Below are 21,507 nucleotides of genomic sequence, written 5' to 3'. Positions count from 1 at the left end.
CACGCGGGCGCGCGCGCGCGCACCGGGAGCGCGCTCGGAGGCGAGTGGAACTGGATCGGGTTTGCTGCCAGCGGCGTGAGCTTCGGCCGCCATTTTACAACAGCTCCACTCGCGCCGGACACAGGGAGCAGCGAGCACGCGTTTCCCGCAACCCGATCTCCTCGGACAGGATTCTTCCGCCGCAGCCCAACGGGGAGGTAACGACCGCCAGGACCCGGGTCTGGGAGGGGAGCACCGTGACATTGTGGAGTGAGCTGGGCGAGGGAGGTGTGGGGAGAACCCGGCTTTTCTGGAAAATGGATTCCAAGGGGGAGAGGAGCACGTTGACTGGGGCTGCTTGAGAGTAGGCCGCAGCCCGCGCCGCCACTTCCTTCTATTCTCCATGTGCTGCCGCCGTTCGGGCTTTGTCTGCGGCGCTCCAGGGAGGAGGCGGCCCCATGGCCCGCGCGGACCGCGAGCGGCGCCGGAGTTGGTGCTGTCGTGGCCGTCACCGCGGCGCGGGAGTGGGCGGAGAGGAGCTGGTCCCGTCCCGCAGCCGCGCGGCGAGCTTGGGTGGTGCTCGCGGTCCGGCGGGCGTTAGGCAGTTCGCGGAACGCCCTCACTCCGCCGGGTTACTGGCCTCTGTCTGGGGGTGGGACAGCTGGCTCCGGCGCCGCAGTCACTGCACGGACGGGAGAGGGGTGGGGGCTTGCACCATGCGCCGCGGCTCAGGTCTCGGCGGTGCGGGCGGGCGGCCGGGGGTCGCCGGCGCCCGGGGCGGAGAGAGCCATGTGTCACGGCGGAGACGGCGGCGCTGGGGGGGGCGGGGAGAGCCTATGGCCTGGCGCCGCCGCGGCCTCGGTGTGGAGGGGCGAGGTTGTGCTGCTGCTGCTTTCTGGGGGCTCCGATCTTGGCTTCAGGTTGACGTTGGGAGTCGGTGATGGTCGTCTTGGCCTGGGACTCGGTGGGTTTCCGTTGGAGGAAGTTGTAGGACATTTGAAGGCGCAGAGCACGTGTTTCTAATGGGCTCCTGGTGGCCGCAGCGGTGAGGCTGCCGCTTTGGGTGCGGAGTTGGGGGCGGGCTTTGGGTGCGGGGGTGAAGGGTGGAGAAATTGGGTGGTAGGAAGGTAGCTTGTGTGAGCGCTTTGTTCTTCGCTGGCTGTTGTTACAGATCTATAAGCGGCAGGCGGGAAAAGCGCGCACTTTGGGGGTTTACCTTTGAGAGAGAAAAGCCCAGCTTTGCTTTCTCCACACACCTCATTCTCTGTACTGCCACAGCTGCATGTGGCACGCTGGCTTGTCCTCGTGCTGATTGGGCTCCATTTGTAATATGGTTTTTCCTAGGGAGTGTTAGCAGGTGAGTCAGGGGTGGTGCTAAGGAAAAACATAGTGAATCTGTCCTCCTCTGCCCCGCGCTCCGAATCTGGCTTGTCAGGCGATAGTGACTGTAAGGCTTCTTTAAAGGGAGGCGCAGGCTGGCTGGTGTAGAAATTGGTAGAGAAAGTAAAGATTGGGGCTCTTATATTTCCTCTACCCTTTTTGAAGATCCTAGTTTAATTTTGCTTATTGCGTTTGAACAGATCTCTGGAAACATGGCTACAGAACATGTTAATGGAAATGGTACTGAAGAGCCCATGGATACTACTTCTGCAGTTATCCATTCAGAAAATTTTCAGACATTGCTTGATGCTGGTTTACCACAGAAAGTTGCTGAAAAACTAGATGAAATTTACGTTGCAGGTAAGAACTAACACTTGCAAAATTATATTATGAAATTTTTCTATTGGATTTCTGGCTTTGAGCTAAAATAGCAACTTTTTGTGGTTTCCAATAAGTGTGGGAACTAGAGTTTTGCCTTGTTGTGATAGTTGTGAACTAGAGGTTAAGGTGTAGAGGGAGGGAAGAAGGAAGGGTTAGGAGGTAAAGGCTGGCTGGCCAGATGGATAAGTATATGATGGTAGCAACAGCTGCTAAATGTTGGGAGCAGGCCATGTGACTTTTTGGGATATTTTTATAGTAGGATTCTTGTTAAATAACTGGTAACTATAGACTTGTCTGTCTTGGTGTGGCTGTTGCTTTTTTCTTAGTGGTATTTGAAATCGTGTAGAGGTTCAGTTGTCATGCTTGGTACTTTGTTGGTTGATTTTAGGATTTACATATTTACTGTAGAAATACTTAGCGTTTAGAAACTATGTGACTTAGAAGAAGATGTAAAAGAAGTTGATTCATTGTAAGTGTGGTTGAGAGGTTTTATTTAGTTCAGAATGATTAAAGCATGTGTGTTTCTCATATAGGTAAGGGAAATGGAAGAATTCTTACTTGGCAAGCATGTACCTGTATTGGCAAATATGGTTTCTTAAAAAAAAGTTTCTAAAAATATTAAAAGTTGACAACTAATTCAGTTTTCTCTTCTCCAGGGCTGGTTGCACATAGTGACTTAGATGAAAGAGCTATCGAGGCTTTAAAAGAATTCAATGAAGACGGCGCATTGGCAGTTCTTCAGCAGTTTAAAGACAGTGATCTCTCTCATGTTCAGGTAATGTTGATGTCAGTGTAACTAGAACATGAGTAGTTTTGATATAGTTTGTTTTATTGAATTAGATACAGATAAGACCGTTGTTAAATGTGATTGGAAAATTTTTTTATAGAACAAAAGTGCCTTTTTATGTGGAGTCATGAAGACTTACAGGCAGAGAGAAAAACAAGGGACCAAAGTAGCGGATTCTAGCAAAGGACCAGATGAGGCAAAAATTAAGGTATGTCTTTAAAAACTTTTCTTTTTAATCCCCCCCCCCCCCCCGGTCGTTTTTAAGTTCTTTCAAGGACTTTTTTTTAAGCTTTGGTGTAAATATTCTTTGGATGTGAAATGTGGGTGTGCATCTTTAAGATGTTGAGAGTTAATAATCTGAGATAATTTGTTAATCCTTTCTAATTACTGCCTTTTGAAAGGTTTCCTGCCTTTAGTTATTTCTGTTTTTAGAACAACTCACTTTTAAGTTTTTCTTATTAATTTATGCATTAAATGAGTGTTTCTTGGTATTCTAAGGCAAAGACCTAAATACCATCTACCATATTTCTAAACATTTTTTGAAAAGCTGGAAGTCCAGATTAGTGACAGTAGAACAAAAATGGGAGGGAATCCGTTCATCCCATACTTGGTGAGGAGTGTACATTTAACAGTTGACTTATCTTAGAATTCACAAACTCCCAAGTTAAATGGATTTAGAATTTTTAACACTACCTTCTTCTTTTCTATTACTGTTGATTTTAAGGCTGATTTGTTCATTTCTAAAGGCAGCTTTTATCGGTAAAATTGAGGAGTGTGGAAATGCAAGTGAAGAAACTGAGGTTGGGAGTGGAAGTTATTTTTTTTTAAGGTCATGTAGAGCAATAAATGGCCTCAAATGCAACTAGGTTGTTTTGGTTTTTAGTTGTGTTGAGGTTTCAGTTTATAGAAAATGTGATCATGCTAGTTTTAATCTGGTGCTCTTATTACAGTGTGCTGATGCTCTTTGAACCAAGAGTTATGGTTTAAGAAAGTTAATTATGAGTATTAAGTGATGAGTGTTAAGTGATGTTTTAATGGTATGGGAGGAGGGAAGCTTGGAATAAGGAGTTAACTGTTAATGTCATTCATATATTTGAGGCTTTTACAGGTCAGGCTGTGAGTGAATTGTGTTTAAACCATAAATCCAGTTTTTTCCATAGAAATGGAGTGTAGATGTCTTTATTATATCAGTTGTAATTAAATTTACATTTTGGGAGTTAGGGTTATTAAATTTTTATTAAAAATGTAAAGTTTATTTTGACTTTTCTGTCTGGGAGGGAGTGGCTTGAAGCTTTAGTGTCTCTTAAATTGCAACAAGAAGACATAGTGACACTTTTATAGGATGTTTGAAGAATAAGTTTTTTTCTATTTTTTAGGGATTGATATAAAAAGTAAGTCATATAAAGATGAAGGTGAAAAGTGCAGGGATTACATATGGGAAAAAGGGAAGATGAGACATTTAGTTAGTGGTTTAGTTTATGTTCTAGTAATAGATTTCAGTTTATTTTTGTTGCCCAATGTTGCATCCGTAAATAAACATTGGGGTATGATAGAAAAAGGCTGCTTCAAAATAACGTAGCACTTTGTGGGCCTTTTTGTTAGAGTTTAGTAATAGAGGAGGTTTTTTATCATAGTATTTTTTTCACAGATATTTAATTCTTTGGGTAGAAAGTGTTTGAAATCTGTCTAGTCATTTTCGTTTCTAGAGACTGAGGTGACCCCAGGTCATTTGACAGCATTTTGATAAAATTTGTCATTGTGCTTGGTGTTAGCTTGTTTTTGTTTTTGTTCTTTTCAGAATTTATTAGCCAATTACTAGATTTTATTATTTAGAAAGCAGGTTTTGTACTTTGGTTGAGATGGCAGAGGAGAATAATTCTTGGGTTTTTTTGTTTGTTTAGGCTAATTGTAGACAACTTTCTAGTACTTTGGCCTTATACCAAGGGATAGGAGAAACTACCACTGATTAGTAAATAGGAACTGTGTTTAAATTTTAACAGTTCACTTTTAGGGGAGATAAGACCTAGAAGTTATTTCACATTGTTGCAATTACATAAAGTTTTCAAAGTCATTTTGGCTCTCATTTGTTCTGAATGAACCATGCCATCTGGGGAAGCATGGTGCTTGAATGTCAGATGAATTAAGTTGTTATATTTCCTGTAACTCCTAAGTTAAGGGGCATTCTCAGGGAATGTAATTTCTACAAAGGTTGGTTCCCAGAATTGCTGGCAGTGTGTATTAGAAGTGTGGGATACAGGGAGTTTATTAAGGAGCTTTACCCAGTTCCTCCTTTGGGAGAGAATTAAACTCAAGCAAATTAGGTACAGTTAGGAGAAATTAGCAGAACAGGTACAGACCCTGGCTTGAAAGATGTTGATAAATCAATACTAGTTGTTTGTTTGCTAAACACTAGTTAATTGGAAACCAGAAATAATTTGAGTAGGGCCCTGAAATTTTCATTAAAAATTAGAGCTACTACAAGGGTACATTAAAGGAGAAATTCTAAAACATACCAGAAAACTGTAGGGATTGTTGCCAAGGTAAATGGAATGCTTTGAACAAGATTGATTTTTAACTGTGAAATGCATGGGTGTGGTCTTGTGAATTAAATGTATTAATGACATTTGAACTTTTCAAGGCACTATTGGAAAGAACAGGCTACACACTTGATGTGACCACTGGACAGAGGAAGTATGGGGGACCGCCTCCAGATTCCGTTTATTCAGGTCAGCAGCCTTCTGTTGGCACTGAGGTAAAGAAACTAAAAACTTGTACCTTTTGTAGTAAATGTGCAGGTATCTGGTTTCCTAAAGAAACTCTCCATGGTTTTTTACTTCATGTTTAATTTACAGATATTTGTGGGGAAGATCCCAAGAGATCTGTTTGAGGATGAACTTGTTCCATTATTTGAGAAAGCTGGACCGATATGGGATCTTCGTCTAATGATGGATCCACTCACTGGTCTCAATAGAGGTTATGCGTTTGTCACTTTTTGTACAAAAGAAGCCGCTCAGGAGGCTGTTAAACTGGTAAGTTTTTTTCTTCCAGTCTTCACGTTCACTGTCTTTAATTAAAGTCAAGTTTTTTCTTATTTTGCCTAAGAGTTAACCAAATGTTTTTTGAAGTGCTGATTAGGCACTTTTACATTCTTTGTTGTAGTTATTGTAGCAGTATTCTTTATATGTGTAGTTGACTGGACTGAGGATCTATATATAAGGCACAGTGTTAGAATTCTGAGTTACTTGTTCTTTGAGACATGTAGCTTAGTGATTTTTTTCCTCTTTAATAGGAATGTTAAAAGATTTAAGGAAGTAACTAATAGGTAGGGCTTTCTTATTTTCTGGCTGTACCTGAGGATCTATATATAAGGCACTGTATCAGAATTCTGAGTTATTAGTTCTTTGAAACATCTAGTTTGGTGATTTTTTTTTTTTAATAGGAATGTTAAAAGATTTAAGAAAGTGACTGTAATAGGTAGGCCTTCCTTATTTTGTGGCTGTACCTGGGCCATTCCTCTTTCTATAAAATATATCACAAAGACATTGTGATGACAAACTTCTAGTTCATGAAATAAAAGATTTCATGCTGAGTGGCAATATTTGATTTAAAGTACCAGATGTAAGGTGTGAAGACCTAGTTACGTTGCCAACTTTAAAAAAAGAGCTTTAATCAAATTATGGCTTAGCTCTTCTTTAAACTAGTTTTATTAAATTTTGTGGCTCACATGGATTCTACATTTTATAATTGAAGAGGTCAAGGGTTAATTTCAACCCAAGAAATGTATCAAAAAGTAAACTGGGGAGGAACTTTTGTAAAATTGTCCACTATGGCAGATATTTGTTAAATTTGCCTTATTGGCTTAAATATTTTGTAGGGGATACTAAACAATCTTAAAATTCTTGGATTGATTTTTCCTGAATTTATCCTTTCCTCACCATCAGATGGTCTACATTTTAAGGCATACCTTGAGGGGAAAAGCCAACTATACTTTGTTTTGCTTTCCATGGTGATTGAATTTCTCATTTGGTGTACGTAATTGACTATGATAAAAACTTAACATTAGAATAGTGCTGCTTGAAAGATTATAGGTGGTGTCTCTAAAAAAGAATTTGGGAGTTTAGGTACTTTTAAATCATGGGTGATTTTTCCCTCATTTAAAGAATGCTTCCTATTTCAGAGCAGCTATAGTTCTATTGGGAACCATTCACTTGTAACCTTTGGGCTGTCAAAATTTTAGTTTTGAGCAGTTCATGTAAAATTAAGGACTTTTTAGAGTTCTGGAAAGATAACTTTAGAAGTCATCTGGTTTAATCTATAAACAAATAGAACATTTTTGCCAGGTAGCAATAGAGTAGCAGTAAATTTTAATACAGAAATGTGAATGAGAAGGCAGCAAACTATCTTACTGCAGCAAGCTAGTACAGAATTTACCATTAATTTCAGACCCATTTTATATATTAGGTATTACATAAAGCTTTTATTGTTTAACAAGGGTGGTTACTTAGTGTGTAAGTGGTGATTTGTGTGTTAACATTTTTAAAAGGAATCATTAAACCAGCATTTGTAGGCCACTTAATTCTTGCTACCAAAATGCACTATTTATGGCAGGTCCTCACTGCAGTATTTGTAGACAATGTCCAAAATCCATAAAAAATACTTCATTAGAGGAAGATGATCTATAATCCTATTGTAACATGATGATTTTGAGTGCCAGTAAATAGTCATTATGAAATAATGTTTCAGTTTGGGCAGTTGCCTTGGCTTAACAAATAATACAGTCCAAAATTGCATTGCTGTGGGCTTAGGATGTAGTCTCATTAATATAGTTAAGTTTTCAGTTATAATTCAGAAAGTTCCATAGGTAGCTAGCCAGCCATTTTAATTTATCCAGGAACTAATAATAATTCTTGTTCTTTTTTACATTTTTTCTGGTTTTGTGATTGGAGTCCTTGTCTGGGAACATGTTTATTTTTTCCTGTCTGATAAATTAGGAAGTTTTGCATTTTGTAATGGTTTTACCACTATATCCACTAGGGTGAAATGGATATATCATCGTTGCTTTTTAAAAAATTTTTAATTTTATTTTTAAATTTTTAAATATTTTTGAGAATGAGAGAGACACAGTGTAAGCTGGGGAGGGGCAGAGAGGGATGGAGACAGAATCTGAAGCAGGCTCCAGGCTCTGAGCTGTCAGCACAGACCCTGATGTGGGGCTCGAACCGCGAGATCGTAACCTGAACCGAAGTTGGACACTTAACCGACTGAGCCACCCAGGTGCCCCACATCGTTGCTTTTTTTTAAAGGGTGTTTTACTGTGGTAGGATTATGTTGATAACAGAATTGGGAGGCTTGCCGTAATGTAACAGTAAAAAGGGAGGACTAGACTTTTGAGGAAATGAAATATTCTAGAGAAATAAATCAAGTTAACGAGGACGTCCTTTGCTACTTAGTATTGTGGAAATGAGTACTCTTCTAAATGTGTTCTTTAAGGGAGCATATTTTGAAAACTGTCCCTTCTTGTGTCATGTCATGAGAGTCTACTTGAATTACACCAATATCCAAGGTGAATTTTTATAGAAGATTAATAGAATGGTCATTGTAGTTGTAGATAATAAGTTTTAAAAAAAGGTCTATTTGGGATTATTTATAGATCAACAAGATGGAAGCAGGAAGACCATTTCTTTTTGCTTTCCTGTCCTTTGAGTGTCCTGAGTACCTTTAGATCGAGATAGTCTGGCTGGCTCAGTTGGTAGAGTATGTGACTCTTTGTCTCTGGGTCATGAGTTCAGACCCCATGTTGGATGTAGAACTTACTTTAAAAAAAAGATTATGTATTTGGCCTTATTTTTGGTATGATCCAGGAATAATCCCTCCCCTCCCTGTCCCCCAGATTAAAAACTATTGAGGATTCTGGGGTGCCTGGCTGGCTCAGTTGCTAGAGCATGTGACTCTTGATCACAGGGCCGTGAGTTTGAGCCCCACTTTGGGGGTAGAGTTTACTTTAAAAAATTTTTGTGGATTTTAAATTTGCATCAGAATTACTTATAAAAATAGGTTAATTGATAATAACAGCTGAAAAAGAGGCATGAAGTTAAGCACCTGTAGACTTTTTAAATGACTGGTTTTCAGCCAACATTTGCTTTGTATTTTGGGCAATAAATTTATTGCCAAATGATGAAAATCTTGCCAGGGAAGCAGGAGCTAAGTTTGTGAAAGGTGAATAATAGTTACCTGTTGAGTGCTTGTTAAGACACAGGAGCTGTGCTAGGGTGTTACATTATTACCTTTAAATACTATCTATTTTTTAAAGCAACTGGAATTATCTTCATTCTGTAGAAGAGTAAATAGCCTGGGTGACTTATAGGAGGCCGTATAGCTTTAGTTCGATACCAGGTTTGTTTAGTTTGAGTTCTTATCATTGACCAGACCTAACAGTTTAAAGCCAGCAATATAAATTATGTCATCAGGTAGCCTAATTCTTTAATTATGTAGTCACTTAGGTAGTGTTAAAAAGGAGCACAGGAAATAAGTTCTGTTTCTGCTGCCAGAATATTTTTGGCATCTATCTACATTGCTACCACATTAGTCTAAAGTACCATTCAAAGAGTGCTTCTATCTAGTCACTGCTTTCCATTGCCCCTTTACAGTCTTACCATTCAACAGCATAGGTTAGATCACAACATTCCCATGCTGAAAACTTTAATGATGGCTTCCAAACAAGGCCCTATCTGATCAAGTTTCTGCTTACATTTCTTTTTTTCTTTATTACTCCTCCGTCCATACTTTGCCTCCCACATAAGCTGTGACCATTTCTATCTCAAGGCCACCTTCTGCTCTTCCGCTTTTGAACACTCCCCCAGCTACCATGGCTACTGCCTTCTTATACATCAGGTCTTCCTAGAAGGCCTTTCCTGACTTTCAGCAGCTTACCACCCAGTTGCTCTGTGACTGTATCATGAACACAATAAAATAGAATGCTCAGATGTACTTAAAATTATTTCTTGGCTTTGTAAAGTATTTGCTTATCTCTCTCCTCCAGCATACAAGCTCTTTTTTCCTGTATCCCTGACATTTACAACAGTGCCACTATGTAACAATTCAGTAGGTGCTAGATAAATAACCTGACTGGTTGACTAGTGTCATCTAATCTATTATTTATGACCCAAGAACTTATATTTCCCATATTAGCTATAGTCCCATATTAGTATTTAAAGGTTTTCTGATTTCCGTTTGTAATTATGTATTCAGTGTCAGCTTTGAATTAATGTACATTTATAGGGGGTAATGCTTGCCCCCTCATCCCCAGGGGGATATTTGGAAATATCCAAATGTGTAGTGTTTGTTGTTGTCCCAAAGACCCGGAAGAAGGGCAGGCAAGTGTGTATATGTATTTCTGTGGTGTGCTGCTCGAATTGGAGCTCAGGGCCACTGGCATTTTAGTGTCCATTGCAGTCCTAGATAATAGAAGTAAATACCCTGCTGAAAATGCTAATAGTGCCTATATTACAAATACTGGAATAGTTTATCTCTATTTGCATGTTAAAAGTGATGGGTTTGGGGCGCGTGGGTGGCTCAGTCGGTTAAGCTTCCGACTTTGGCTCAGGTCATGATCTCACAGTTCATGAGTTCGAGCCCCATGTCGGGCTCTGTGCTGACAACTTAGAGCCTGGAGCCTGCTTCAGATTCTGTGTCTCCTTCTGTCTCTGCCCCTCCCCCACTTGTGCTCTGTCTCTCAAAAATAAATGTAAAAAAAAAAAACTAAAACAGTTATGGTTTTGATAGGCACTGATGGGTTTTATTCACTGAAGTGGTTGATGTACACTGGTGTAGCATGTATAAAACCATTTTGATGAATGCAGTTGACAAGATAGGTCCACGACATACTTTGTAGCACTTTAGCAAACAGTGTGTTTAACATGAAAACTTTGGACCTACATGGTAGTTTGATTGAGTTCATGATTTTATAGGACACAGATGCATCGTTCAGAGGGTAACAGGGATGCAAATGCCTTTTTCAGATGCTAACAGGGATGAAGGCATAGATTGTGTTGGGGTTATTTTGGAAGGCTTTGTGATAAAGAAGTTTGAGCAGGACAGTGAAAGGAAATAGGTAATCTGGTTGAAGCAGTGTATTGTTGAAGGAAATGGGAGATGAAACTAGTATAGTATAAAATCAGTGCCAGAAGGTAGTAGTCATGACTATGGGGCTAAGTTTCCATGGTGCCATTAAACTTTTGAGTGTTAATGTGGGTAGCATGGTATAAAAAACAGAATAATGAAGAATGTTTGGATGAAGAGAACAAAGACCAGGAAAGTGGCAGCTATATAGAAAGGAGAGAGGCTAGAGATTTTGAAAGGAGAAATAATAGGCGATGGTAAGCTATATGTTCCATTCTAATTTTTATCAATGATTTATAAATCAGGGCATAGCTGGACTCGTGTCATATGTCTGGTGACTTGAGTCTTCATGTAGTGAGTGATAAATGCCCTGGATGACAAAAATCAGAATCTTAAAAGATTGTGATAGCCTGAAACAGTTAACACCAGCAAGATGGAATTGAGTCAGGACAAACGTCAAGTCCTATATACAACTGATTTCACAAGTAAGCTGTAGTGTAGGTAAGCAGTGTGGTGTGGTTGCCAAATAAGCTCAGGTAATCATGGACTGTTGTGTTACAGAAAAATGTTTAGAAGTGGAAGATTAACAATAGTCTCCAATTTATTCTAGATTCCTCAATCTCAGTCTGTGTCTACAGTATTATGTTATGGATATCACTGTTTGGTGACACGCTTGGGAGGCACATTAGTTTGCCAGTATCAGAGAAGGAATGATTAGCCAGGTTTAGAGAACAGCTAAATCCTGAGCATTGTGTGGAGTATATGAAGTGCTGTCATCTGGGGAAGAAAATCCATAGTTATTGTAGAATTTTTAGGGAAGTAGATTTTGGCTTCAGTATTTTCTACTTAAGAAATGTTTAAGAATAAAGTAGGCTGAGGATGTAATGGCTTTGCTGCTGTGGGAAGAGTTAGGACTGAAAAACCACTTGTGAGTTAGATTCCAAATCTGAGATTGCTAAATTTGGGGGCATTTGGTGACTGACTGGCTACGACGGGAGGAAAAAGTGACTTGAGATTTTAAGCCTAGATGGTGGGAATATTCTGTACTGTACAACTCCAGTTTTGGTGTTCTGAAAGAGTGAAACTGTATTGATTCATGTTCAAAGTTCATCTTTGTTTTATTTGGTCACCTCACTATGATACTGAATCTGGAAGATAGATTCTTTAAAAATGTTTATCTTATTTATATATTTTAAAGTTTATTTATTTTGAGAGAGAGAGCAAGCAGGGGAGAGGCAGAGAGAGGGAGACAGAGAATCCCAAGCAGGCTCCATGCTGTCAGCACACAGCCTGTTGGAGGGCCCAGACTTAGAAACAGTGAAATCCTGACCTGAGCCTAAACCCAAGAGTTGGGACGCTTAACCAATTGACTGAGCCACTCCAGCGACCTTAATGTTTATTTTTGAGAGAGACGGAGCACGTGCCGGAGCTGGGGAGGGGCAGAGAGAGGGAGACAGAGGATCTGACTGACATCAGATCTTGGCTGATCTTGGCTGACAGCCCGATTTGGGGCTCGAACTCACGAACTGTGAGATCATGACCTGAGCCCAATTCAGACCCTTAACCAACTGAGCCACCCAAGTGTCCCTGAAAGCTAGATTTTTTAAATATCTTAACATCACCGCCCAACTTCCTTGTTGGAAGGCATTACGTTTTTTTTGTTGTTGTTAATTTTGATACTGTGATAGTGTCCTGATGACACTATCCTGAGATAGATGTCACTGTCCTGAGAGTTAGACGATTTATCAGCATTACATTAGAATCTGTGTTAAGGTTCAGAACAGTTTCATCATGCCCTTCTGCCACTCATCTCACTGTTACCCACCTGCTGGGGTGCAACGTTTGTGAATTTATGGTGATAGATTGGTCTTAAAATTATTAAAGAGTGAGAACCGTTAAATAATTCAGATGCACATAAAAATGCATGTTTAATAGGGCACTGCTTCAAGAAATGCTTATTGCTGGGTATTGTGTACTTTTCCCCCCCTCTCTTAAGTAGTGTCTACACCAGATGTGGGCGTAAGCCCCCGACCCTGAGATCAAGAGTTGGATGCTGTGCCTTACTGAGCCAGCCATGCGCCCCTCTGGGTACTTCTGCTTTTTTGGACAATATGCCCAGAGGGTCTCCTTTGCCCCTTTAATGATTTATTTTAATTGAAGAGCCAGTTTACTCTCTGTGTGTTAGCTCTAATTGTTTTATCTTTTTTTAATTAAAAAAATGTGGATGAAGCATTATAGTTTAGTTTAGAAGTCCCAATAAATCTTCATGTCACTTATACTGTTTAGAGACCACAGTCATCCTAAATAACCTTCTACCTATCCAGGATTGGTAAACCTTATTAGCAGGGCAAGTGATGATGAGTTAGAAATGAAGAAGCTTTTCTTCTGTAAATAATAACAGAAACAGTCATTACTACTTTGAAGCAGAATTGTTAAATGTTGATGGACGTGTTATAACTAAGAATTCTATTTTTTTAACAAGTTTTTGTTTTTTGTTTTTTTTTTTTTTTTGAGAGAGGGAGACAATGCGTGCAAGCAGGGGAGGGGCAGAGGAAGAGAGAATCTTAAGCAACACACACCCAAGTGCAGATCTCTTAACTGTAAGATCATGACCTGAGCTGAAATCAAGTCAGATGTGTAACCAGCTGAGCCACCCAGGTGCCCCACAACTTTTTTTTTTCTAAGTTTTTTAAAACTTAGATTTAGATGTTTCCTTATAGTAAACAGGTCTAGCTCTTAGAACTTTTGGAAAATGAAAAACACAGAAGGAAAACTATGCCAAGTTCTGTCATCTTCAGAATAACTCTTATTTTCACCTTTGAATATTATGTATTTTTTTCTGTTTTTCTGATATCTTAGTTTTTGTCAACTCCTGGGGTTACAGATTAGATCAAATTGAAAGCCATTGATTTGTCATTAAGGTTGTGTTCTGATGCTAGATTATAAAAATCTAGGGAATGCACGTGTCTTAAAAGTAATTTGTGTTTCTTAGATTATTTGTTATAAGGTATTGTAGTCTACTTGTTCATAATCCCATACAATGATGGATTTAGCCATAGCACTACTGTTTGCAGGTAATCTATATATTTCTAGTTTTAAGAGGTTTTTGGTCTTAATATAAATGCCATGGGGGAAAAAGTTGTGGCAGGCTTTTTCAGCCTCAGTACTATTGATATTTTAGATCTGATAATTCTGTTTTACTGGGCTATCCTCTGAATTGTAGGATATTTAGTATCATCTCTGGCCTTCGTACCCACTAAATAACCAGCAGTAAGCCCACATCCCTAGTTGACAACCAAAAATGTCTCTAGACATTGTCAAATGTCCCCTGGGGAGCAAAATCACTCCTTTTAGAACTGTTGGTTTGTGTTAAGCGTAGAAGGGTGTTTTGTTGACCTGTTTTTTAGGATGTAGGTATTGCACAGTGAGCTCAAATCTGGAGTTTGGATGATGGAAGTTTCAGAGAAAGCATTTTATTCAGAGGCTTAGCAGTCTAAAAGCTGTTTGAGAACTCAGGTGTAAGTAGCTAAGATTTTAGTGTTGTGGAGAGAAGGGGGACATACTAGGAATTTTAGGATAAACCTATGTGATGTCCAAGTATTTGAACTTTATCTAGTGGTGATAGGGAGTCATTGAGTTTGTTTTCAATAGCCAAAAACTGTCATCTCTTTTTTTTGTTTGTTTTGTAAGTAGGCTCCATGCCCAGTTGTGGGGCTCGAACTTACGACTGTGAGATCATGAGTTGCATGCTCCACTGACAGAGCCAGCTGTGCACCCTTGTCCTCTTTCCTTTTTTTTTTTTTTTTTTTTTAAAGTCTCTGGCATGAGTGTAGAGAATATAAATAATCCTGGGATCATGATGACCAGAGACTTTGATAGCACGAATTGAATCAGTGACGTAGAAAGTACAAAGCCGTTTTGAACTGGAGGAAGGACATTTGAATTTCATGTTAGATTTTGAGTATCTGGGGATGGAGAAAGGGACAGGGAGGAATTGATTTTCTGACTTACTGTATGCTTTCTTGTCTTGCACCTGATGTACCTTTAATGCAAGAATGGAAGAGGAGAGGTGCCTGGCTGGCTGAGTCAATGGAGCATGCAACTAGATCTCAGGGTTGTGAGTTCAAGCCCCACATGGGGTATAAAGCTTACTTTCAAAATGGGAGAGGAATGGTTTCACTTTGGCTATAAGGCTGGCCTATAAATTGTATGGAAATTTATGTTGATTCTTTAGTGTTTATAGCTCCACTTGCACATACTCAAAACAGATTTTGAGGCCAGGTGTGGGGGATTAATCAAATTGTAACTGCTGCTACCATTATTGCTAACATGAAATTTTGAGGTAGTTTTAACTGTGTAATATAAATAATTCACTTTCCCTGATAGCTTGAATATTTTTGAACTTCGGTTTGTAAATCATACTGATTAGTAGATTTGTGACTTTGACAGATTGGGTTTTGCCTGTATAATAAATATCTCATCCTTCAGTGGGGTATGGGTTACATGAAGACTTGACTTTTTACTGTAGTTTTATAGTTGCTTCTATACGTGCACCCTAATCAGTCCACTTATTTTTTTTCAACCTTGTTGTAGGTTTGTTGAAAATGAAATGGGGAAAAAAGTAGGGTTGGATTCGGGAAAAGAAGGTTCTCTCCTTTTAGACTTATATTTGAAGCTGAAAATCCCTTATTGCAACTTCTTACAAGAGTGAAAGGGAGATGGAAAAAAATAGATTTGATGCTGGTTAACAGAAAGGCAGAAAGCTTGTTGGTATTTGAATCCCATTTCTCTTGCATGAGGATAACTGGTTGCCAGGATGAATTTAAGTAGAAATTAAAGTATTGTGGAATCAGCAGTTTTGAATTTAAGCTGCTCATAGACCTGATTCCTAACTTACCAAGTTTCCTAAGTTTCAAGGATTTAACAAATTTTTGCATTAATTTAATTCATGAACTTTTTAAGTGTTTTGTCAGTGTAATCTTCATATCTGTCGCAGATTACAATTTCCTCTTACGTATGCTAACTATATTTTTAAAGGATAAAAATACTTGATAAACATAGCATTGAAATTTGCCTAAAAAGTTGCATCTATGTTTATAATCATTTATAATAAAATATTTTGTAAGTATTTTAAAAATATGGTACACTTCTTCCCCTTTCAGTATAATAATCATGAAATTCGTTCTGGAAAACACATTGGTGTCTGCATCTCAGTGGCCAACAATAGGCTTTTTGTGGGCTCTATTCCTAAGAGTAAAACCAAGGAACAGATTCTTGAAGAATTTAGCAAAGTAACAGGTAAGTTGGATTTATGTGGAAGGAGATGCACTTCTAATACTGAAGGTAATTGCATACTTCTGCATGTCAAGCACTGTTACAAACACTACATTTATTGACTGGCATTCTTACTCCCAACTGTGGGAGATAGGTAGCTCCATTCTGTAAGTATTTTGTAAGTAAGATAAGGAAAACAGGTACTGAGGGTTTTGGGAAATAACTTGCTGAATGCTGTGTAGTTCTTAAGGAATGCAGTTGAGATTTGAACTATCTGCAGAATCTGTGCATCTCGTTTTGGAATCTGTGTGTTCTATGCATTTTTAGGTGCTAGCTTGACATTCTTAGTGGGATTGTTTCCATAATGATTAGATTTTCTAAATTATTGGAATGGTAAGTATTTGTATAAGCAAGAGATTATATAATCAATGTCAGTATGGTGTAATTTCTTTGAAATCTAAAGCATTTTTTAGAATAGTGACCAAATCAAGCTGCTTTTATTATTTTGTTTTGTCTGCCTAGAATATTTAGCAGATTATCAGACTGTTACCAGTCTCCAGGAACATCAATCTTACGTGATACTAATATCTCATTTGAAATAGTTACTGATATCTGAGGCCAGGAAAGTGCCATCAAAAGGAATTTTAATGTTTATTTACATAATGAGAAAAGTGTCTAACCATATGTGACTTACACTGCCATTTTTATAATTGTTATGTAAAAATTTTATGCCTCTTGTCATTTAATGGAAGAATAGTCCTTGGGTCTAATTAAAAAGAATACATTTCTTTTCATGGGGATTTTTGTGTTGAGAACACTTGGAAGGTGTGTGTATTAGGTCAGTTATCTGGACCAGTGTTTTTGAGAGTCCTCTTCAAAGAAAAGAGATTATTTTTCATTTTTATATTCAAGTATTAGAAAAATCCTTTGATCTTCTTTTTTCTTATTTTACCTAATTTTTCTGGAATGGTTGCTTATTTTCAGAGGGTCTCACAGACGTCATTTTATACCACCAACCGGATGACAAGAAAAAAAACAGAGGCTTTTGCTTCCTTGAATATGAAGATCACAAAACAGCTGCCCAGGCAAGGCGTAGGTTAATGAGTGGTAAAGTCAAGGTCTGGGGAAATGTTGGAACTGTTGAATGGGCTGATCCTATAGAAGATCCTGATCCTGAAGTGATGGCAAAGGTAATGACAGTCAGTTTTTTTTGATGGGTTGGTGGCAAAAGGGATTCGGGAGGCTTTAGAGAAGTAAGAAACTTATAAAATGAATTGTATACTTTTCACAAAACCACGTTTTTGAAAGTGAGAGAAGTGTTCTTTATTAAGACCACACATCAGAAATAAAACCAAGTGCATAGAGAGTAAATATAAAAATTTATTTGTGGACACTCGATCATAATTGTGTAGCTGTCATTCTCATGATGATGAGTAGTTAGCCTACATGCTGTGGAAGTAATTCACCATCAGTTTTGTGTGTATTCTAAGAGCAATTTTTGCATTTTTGAGAATGGCGCCATTAGCTTTCATGGTTTTTGTGTTAAAAGTCCTACTCCTAAAAATAGTGAACTGTATTGGCCTCAGCAGAGCTGCTGCAGTTACAAGGTTTAGCTATTATTAGGTATCCTGCTTCAGCAGTCAGTTGAGACATCCTATGAGAACAAACATCTCTTGAGTCAACACTTTACTCACTAGTGCAGTTCTAGTTAAGTTATTCTACTCTTTGTCATTTAAGAAACCCTCTTAATGGTGATAGGCTAGCAAATACAGCTCATTCACTTAAATCAAGAAAGTAGTGTGAATGCCAGAACTATGAATATTACTAAAGGATAAATAGTCTTGAGGACAGAAAATACTTCATATTATTTTTTCCATTGGCCTATTAAGTTCTTATTGGATTTTTAAATTCAGGTGTTATTTCAGGTATTTTAGGAGGAAATGATGTTTCCTAACAAAGGGTCAACTTTTATAACTGTACTTTGAGGCGATTTCTGGATTGAAAGAATTTGTCAGTATTTTGAATGCTCCCTCCCTTCTTTATCCACCTTTCAGAAGCAGATTCTAATTAGTTTTGACCACCTGTGTTAAGTGTTCAACAACTATCTCAAGGCATGGAATTCACATTAGTAGGAAATGACCACCTCCATCTTTGATTACATTGATTACAAAGTAATTACTAATTTAATAAAAACTGTTAAGCGTTGTTTGCTTTATTTTGAAAAACTTACAGAGTTCTTATATACTCTCAAGTCCATAGTTCATGTTAGGATTTATTCTATTGTACGTTCTATGGGTTTGACAAATGTATGATATGCATTCATTATAGCATCATACAGAATAGTTTTACTACCCTAGGAATCCTCCCTGATTCCCCCATCCCTACCATCCCCTCTAACCCCTGACAACTATTGATTTTTTATTGTCTCCATAGTTTTGCCTTTTCCCAAATGTCCTATGGTTGGAATCATACAATATGTAGCTCTTTAAGATTATCTTCTTGTACTTGGTTACATGCATTTAAGATTCCTCCATGGCTTTTCATGGCTTGATGGCTCATTTCTTTTTAACACCGAATAATAATCCATTGTCTGGAGGTACTACAATTTATCCATTCACCTACTGAAGAACATTTTGGTTCCAAATTTTGACAGTTATGAATAAAGCTGCTGTAAACAACCATATGCAGCTTTTTATGTGGACATGTTTTCAACCCATTTGGGTAAATACCAAAAAGTGCAATCATCAGATTGTATGGTAAAGTATGTTTAGTTTTATAAAAAAACTGAACTGTTCTCCACAGTGGCTGTACCATTTTGCATTTCCACTAGCAATGTTTCTGTTCCATATCCTTACCAGCATTGGGTGGTGTTAGTGTTGGGTTTTGGCCATTCTAATAGGTATGTGGTGGCATTTCATTGTTTTTGTTTTTATTTATGTTTTTAAAGAGGTTTTTAAAAACTACTCTCTACACCCAGTGTGGGGCTTTGAACTTAAAACCCCGAGATCAAGGGGCACCTGGGTGGCGCAGTCGGTTAAGTGTCCGACTTCAGCCAGGTCACGATCTCGCGGTCCGTGAGTTCGAGCCCCGCGTCAGGCTCTGGGCTGATGGCTTGGAGCCTGTTTCCGATTCTGTGTCTCCCTCTCTCTCTGCCCCTCCCCTGTTCATGCTCTGTCTCTCTCTGTCGCAAAAATAAATAAAAAAATGTTGAAAAAAAAAAATTAAAAATAAATAAATAAATAAATAAATAAATAAATAAATAAATAAATAAAAACCCGAGATCAAGAATTGCGTGTTCCACCGACTGAACCAGCCAGGTGTGCCCCTCATTGTTGTTTTTAAATGCAGTTCTCTAAGGACGTCAGGTTGAGCATCTCTTCATATGCTTGTATCTTTGATGAGGTGTCTGTTCAGGTTTTTCACTCATCAGATCCAGCAGTCATTCCTCGGTATTTACTCAAATTTGAGTTGAAAACTTAGTCATATTATATTTCTGATATTTGTCTAATGGGTAATCACTAAAACTATGTCTGGTGGGTGGGGTGGTGGCATCCTGGAAATTGAGCCCTTTGGAAATACACAGAGAATTTGTTTTTTTCTTAATTTTCAGGTAAAAGTGCTGTTTGTACGTAACCTTGCCAATACTGTAACAGAAGAGATTTTAGAAAAAGCATTTAGTCAGTTTGGGAAACTGGAACGAGTGAAGAAACTAAAAGATTATGCCTTCATTCATTTTGATGAGCGAGATGGTGCTGTCAAGGTAAAAGAACTATTGTAGGCATCTAAATTAAACTAACGATTTTTAGTCATTCTAGTATCAAGAGTATTCTAAAAAGTTGAAGGACACTCAGAAGTCATGTAATCTACTCCAGTTAACCTTTATTGGCCTTAGCAAATTGTATAACTCACTGAACTAAGTCAAAAAGTTAATTAGTTGAAGAGCTGGATCTTTAGATAAAAATCTAACAGTCCTATTGGATCTCATCCTTCCAACATTAATGAAATGATTTTTTGACTTCAAATGAATTAAAATTGTTGTTAAAGTCCTCTCTGTTGATCAGTACCTCATTTTTTAAGGCTATGGAAGAAATGAATGGCAAAGATTTGGAGGGAGAAAATATTGAAATTGTTTTTGCTAAGCCACCAGATCAGAAAAGGAAAGAAAGAAAAGCTCAGAGGCAAGCAGCAAAGAATCAAATGTAAGTGAAAATTGTCTAAATTTAAAATGTTGGTAGATTAATGAAAAACAAGTATTGCTCAAACCTGTTAAATAATTGCATAACATGCCTTTATTTCTGAAAGAATACTTGAAAGCTTTGAGCCACTGAGAAATGCCCAGAATTTCAAGAAATGTGTATTGAGCTGTTGCTATTGGTCATACTTGTGAAAATAATCATAATTCTAAATAACTAGAGTTCTGTGTAATAAATGAAAATCAGTCTAGGGTATTTCCTGCTATGTTTTACAGAATGTGCTCCTGAATTATATGTTTTAAATATTAGCTGTCCACAAGCGTTCATATATTTGGTTAAAGGATGGAGAGTTTTTTCCCTCAGAGGTAGAAAATGTTAAATCTCCCAATTATGATAAACTCTGCTTCCTCTATATCTGAAAGAGGCTTTTTTACCAATACATAGTGCCTGTTGCCACCTCAGAGATTTCATATATGGATTTTGAAAAATGAAATAAGAGTATAGTTAATCAAATAACATAGTATTGAGGTAAAAAAACAACTAAGTGTAATGTATTGCATAAATTGGATCTTTCTAGAGTATCTGTTAAAGGATATCTGCTCATTAACAGTGAATGAAACTTTTAGCTGGGTAAGAATGAAGTTTACAATTTAAAAACTTGAAGTTGGTAATTAATTTCTGAGGAGGAAGATGGATAATTGCTATTTGATGCAAGAACAAGAATCACTGAACTTAACTGTATCTCAGGCCAGTTTTCTGCCCAGTGCTCTATGTGGGATGCAAAAGAAGGGTCAGGGTGCTTCTATTTATTTCTCTTATTTCATAATCAGGGAAGTAATCAAATTATTGCATTTGACAGTTGTGGTTAGGCAAGTTGGCTAGTTCTGAGCCTCAGTTTCTTCTATTTTAAAAGGGGATCAGACTGAATTATGTAAGATGTCTTGTACTGTGATTATCCAAGTGATTTATACTTGTTCTAGGACTAAAGAGATGTGCTTTATAGACTTAATGGTAGTATAAGGAAAAAGATTATAGAAAGTTAGGTTTTTGAGGGGGAAGTAAATGCTCTATATCTCAAACCCCTTGAGTATACTCTGCAGTGAAAATAACTTTTCCCTGTTACGGAAGACAGTTAACTGATGGTTTTATTCATTCAGTGGCAGAAAGTAAGTGTAGGAGATTATGTTAGAAAAGTGAGTAAAACAGTTATAAGTTTGTAGGTGGAGGGTGATAGTAAATAGAAAGTGGGGAATGTCACTGTATCTGTTAATATTTGAGGAGAACAGGCCAAAAGGGATGACTGCATGTGATGCTTGCACTTTTAACTTGCTGCAGTCATTCACTGATTTTTTTTTTTTAATTTAACAAACTACAGCACACATTCCTACTTACTCC

General features: G+C 38.1%; 1 protein-coding gene across 4 annotated transcripts in view; it reads left to right on the top strand.

The window, feature by feature from the left end:
* The window catches only part of SYNCRIP (synaptotagmin binding cytoplasmic RNA interacting protein), a 30,656-nt gene continuing 9,149 nt past the window's right edge, over nucleotides 1–21,507 (top strand). For 2 of the 4 annotated variants that reach the window (XM_047858461.1, XM_047858460.1), the window contains exons 1-9: nucleotides 1,560–1,719; nucleotides 2,397–2,515; nucleotides 2,628–2,735; nucleotides 5,166–5,279; nucleotides 5,380–5,556; nucleotides 15,808–15,943; nucleotides 16,904–17,109; nucleotides 19,530–19,679; nucleotides 19,997–20,118. In XM_047858461.1, the coding sequence (XP_047714417.1) occupies nucleotides 1,572–1,719; nucleotides 2,397–2,515; nucleotides 2,628–2,735; nucleotides 5,166–5,279; nucleotides 5,380–5,556; nucleotides 15,808–15,943; nucleotides 16,904–17,109; nucleotides 19,530–19,679; nucleotides 19,997–20,118 (1,280 nt within the window). In that variant the 5' untranslated portion in view covers nucleotides 1,560–1,571. Of the gene's footprint in view, nucleotides 198–1,559; nucleotides 1,720–2,396; nucleotides 2,516–2,627; nucleotides 2,736–5,165; nucleotides 5,280–5,379; nucleotides 5,557–15,807; nucleotides 15,944–16,903; nucleotides 17,110–19,529; nucleotides 19,680–19,996; nucleotides 20,119–21,507 lie in introns of those variants that run through there. The other 2 variants (XM_047858463.1, XM_047858462.1) reach the window with 2 other exon arrangements.

This window comes from Prionailurus viverrinus, chromosome B2, assembly GCF_022837055.1.
Source record: "Prionailurus viverrinus isolate Anna chromosome B2, UM_Priviv_1.0, whole genome shotgun sequence".
NCBI lineage: Eukaryota > Metazoa > Chordata > Mammalia > Carnivora > Felidae > Prionailurus > Prionailurus viverrinus.
Note: the sequence above shows the minus strand (reverse complement) of the source record. Positions and strands in the feature narration are given on the sequence as shown.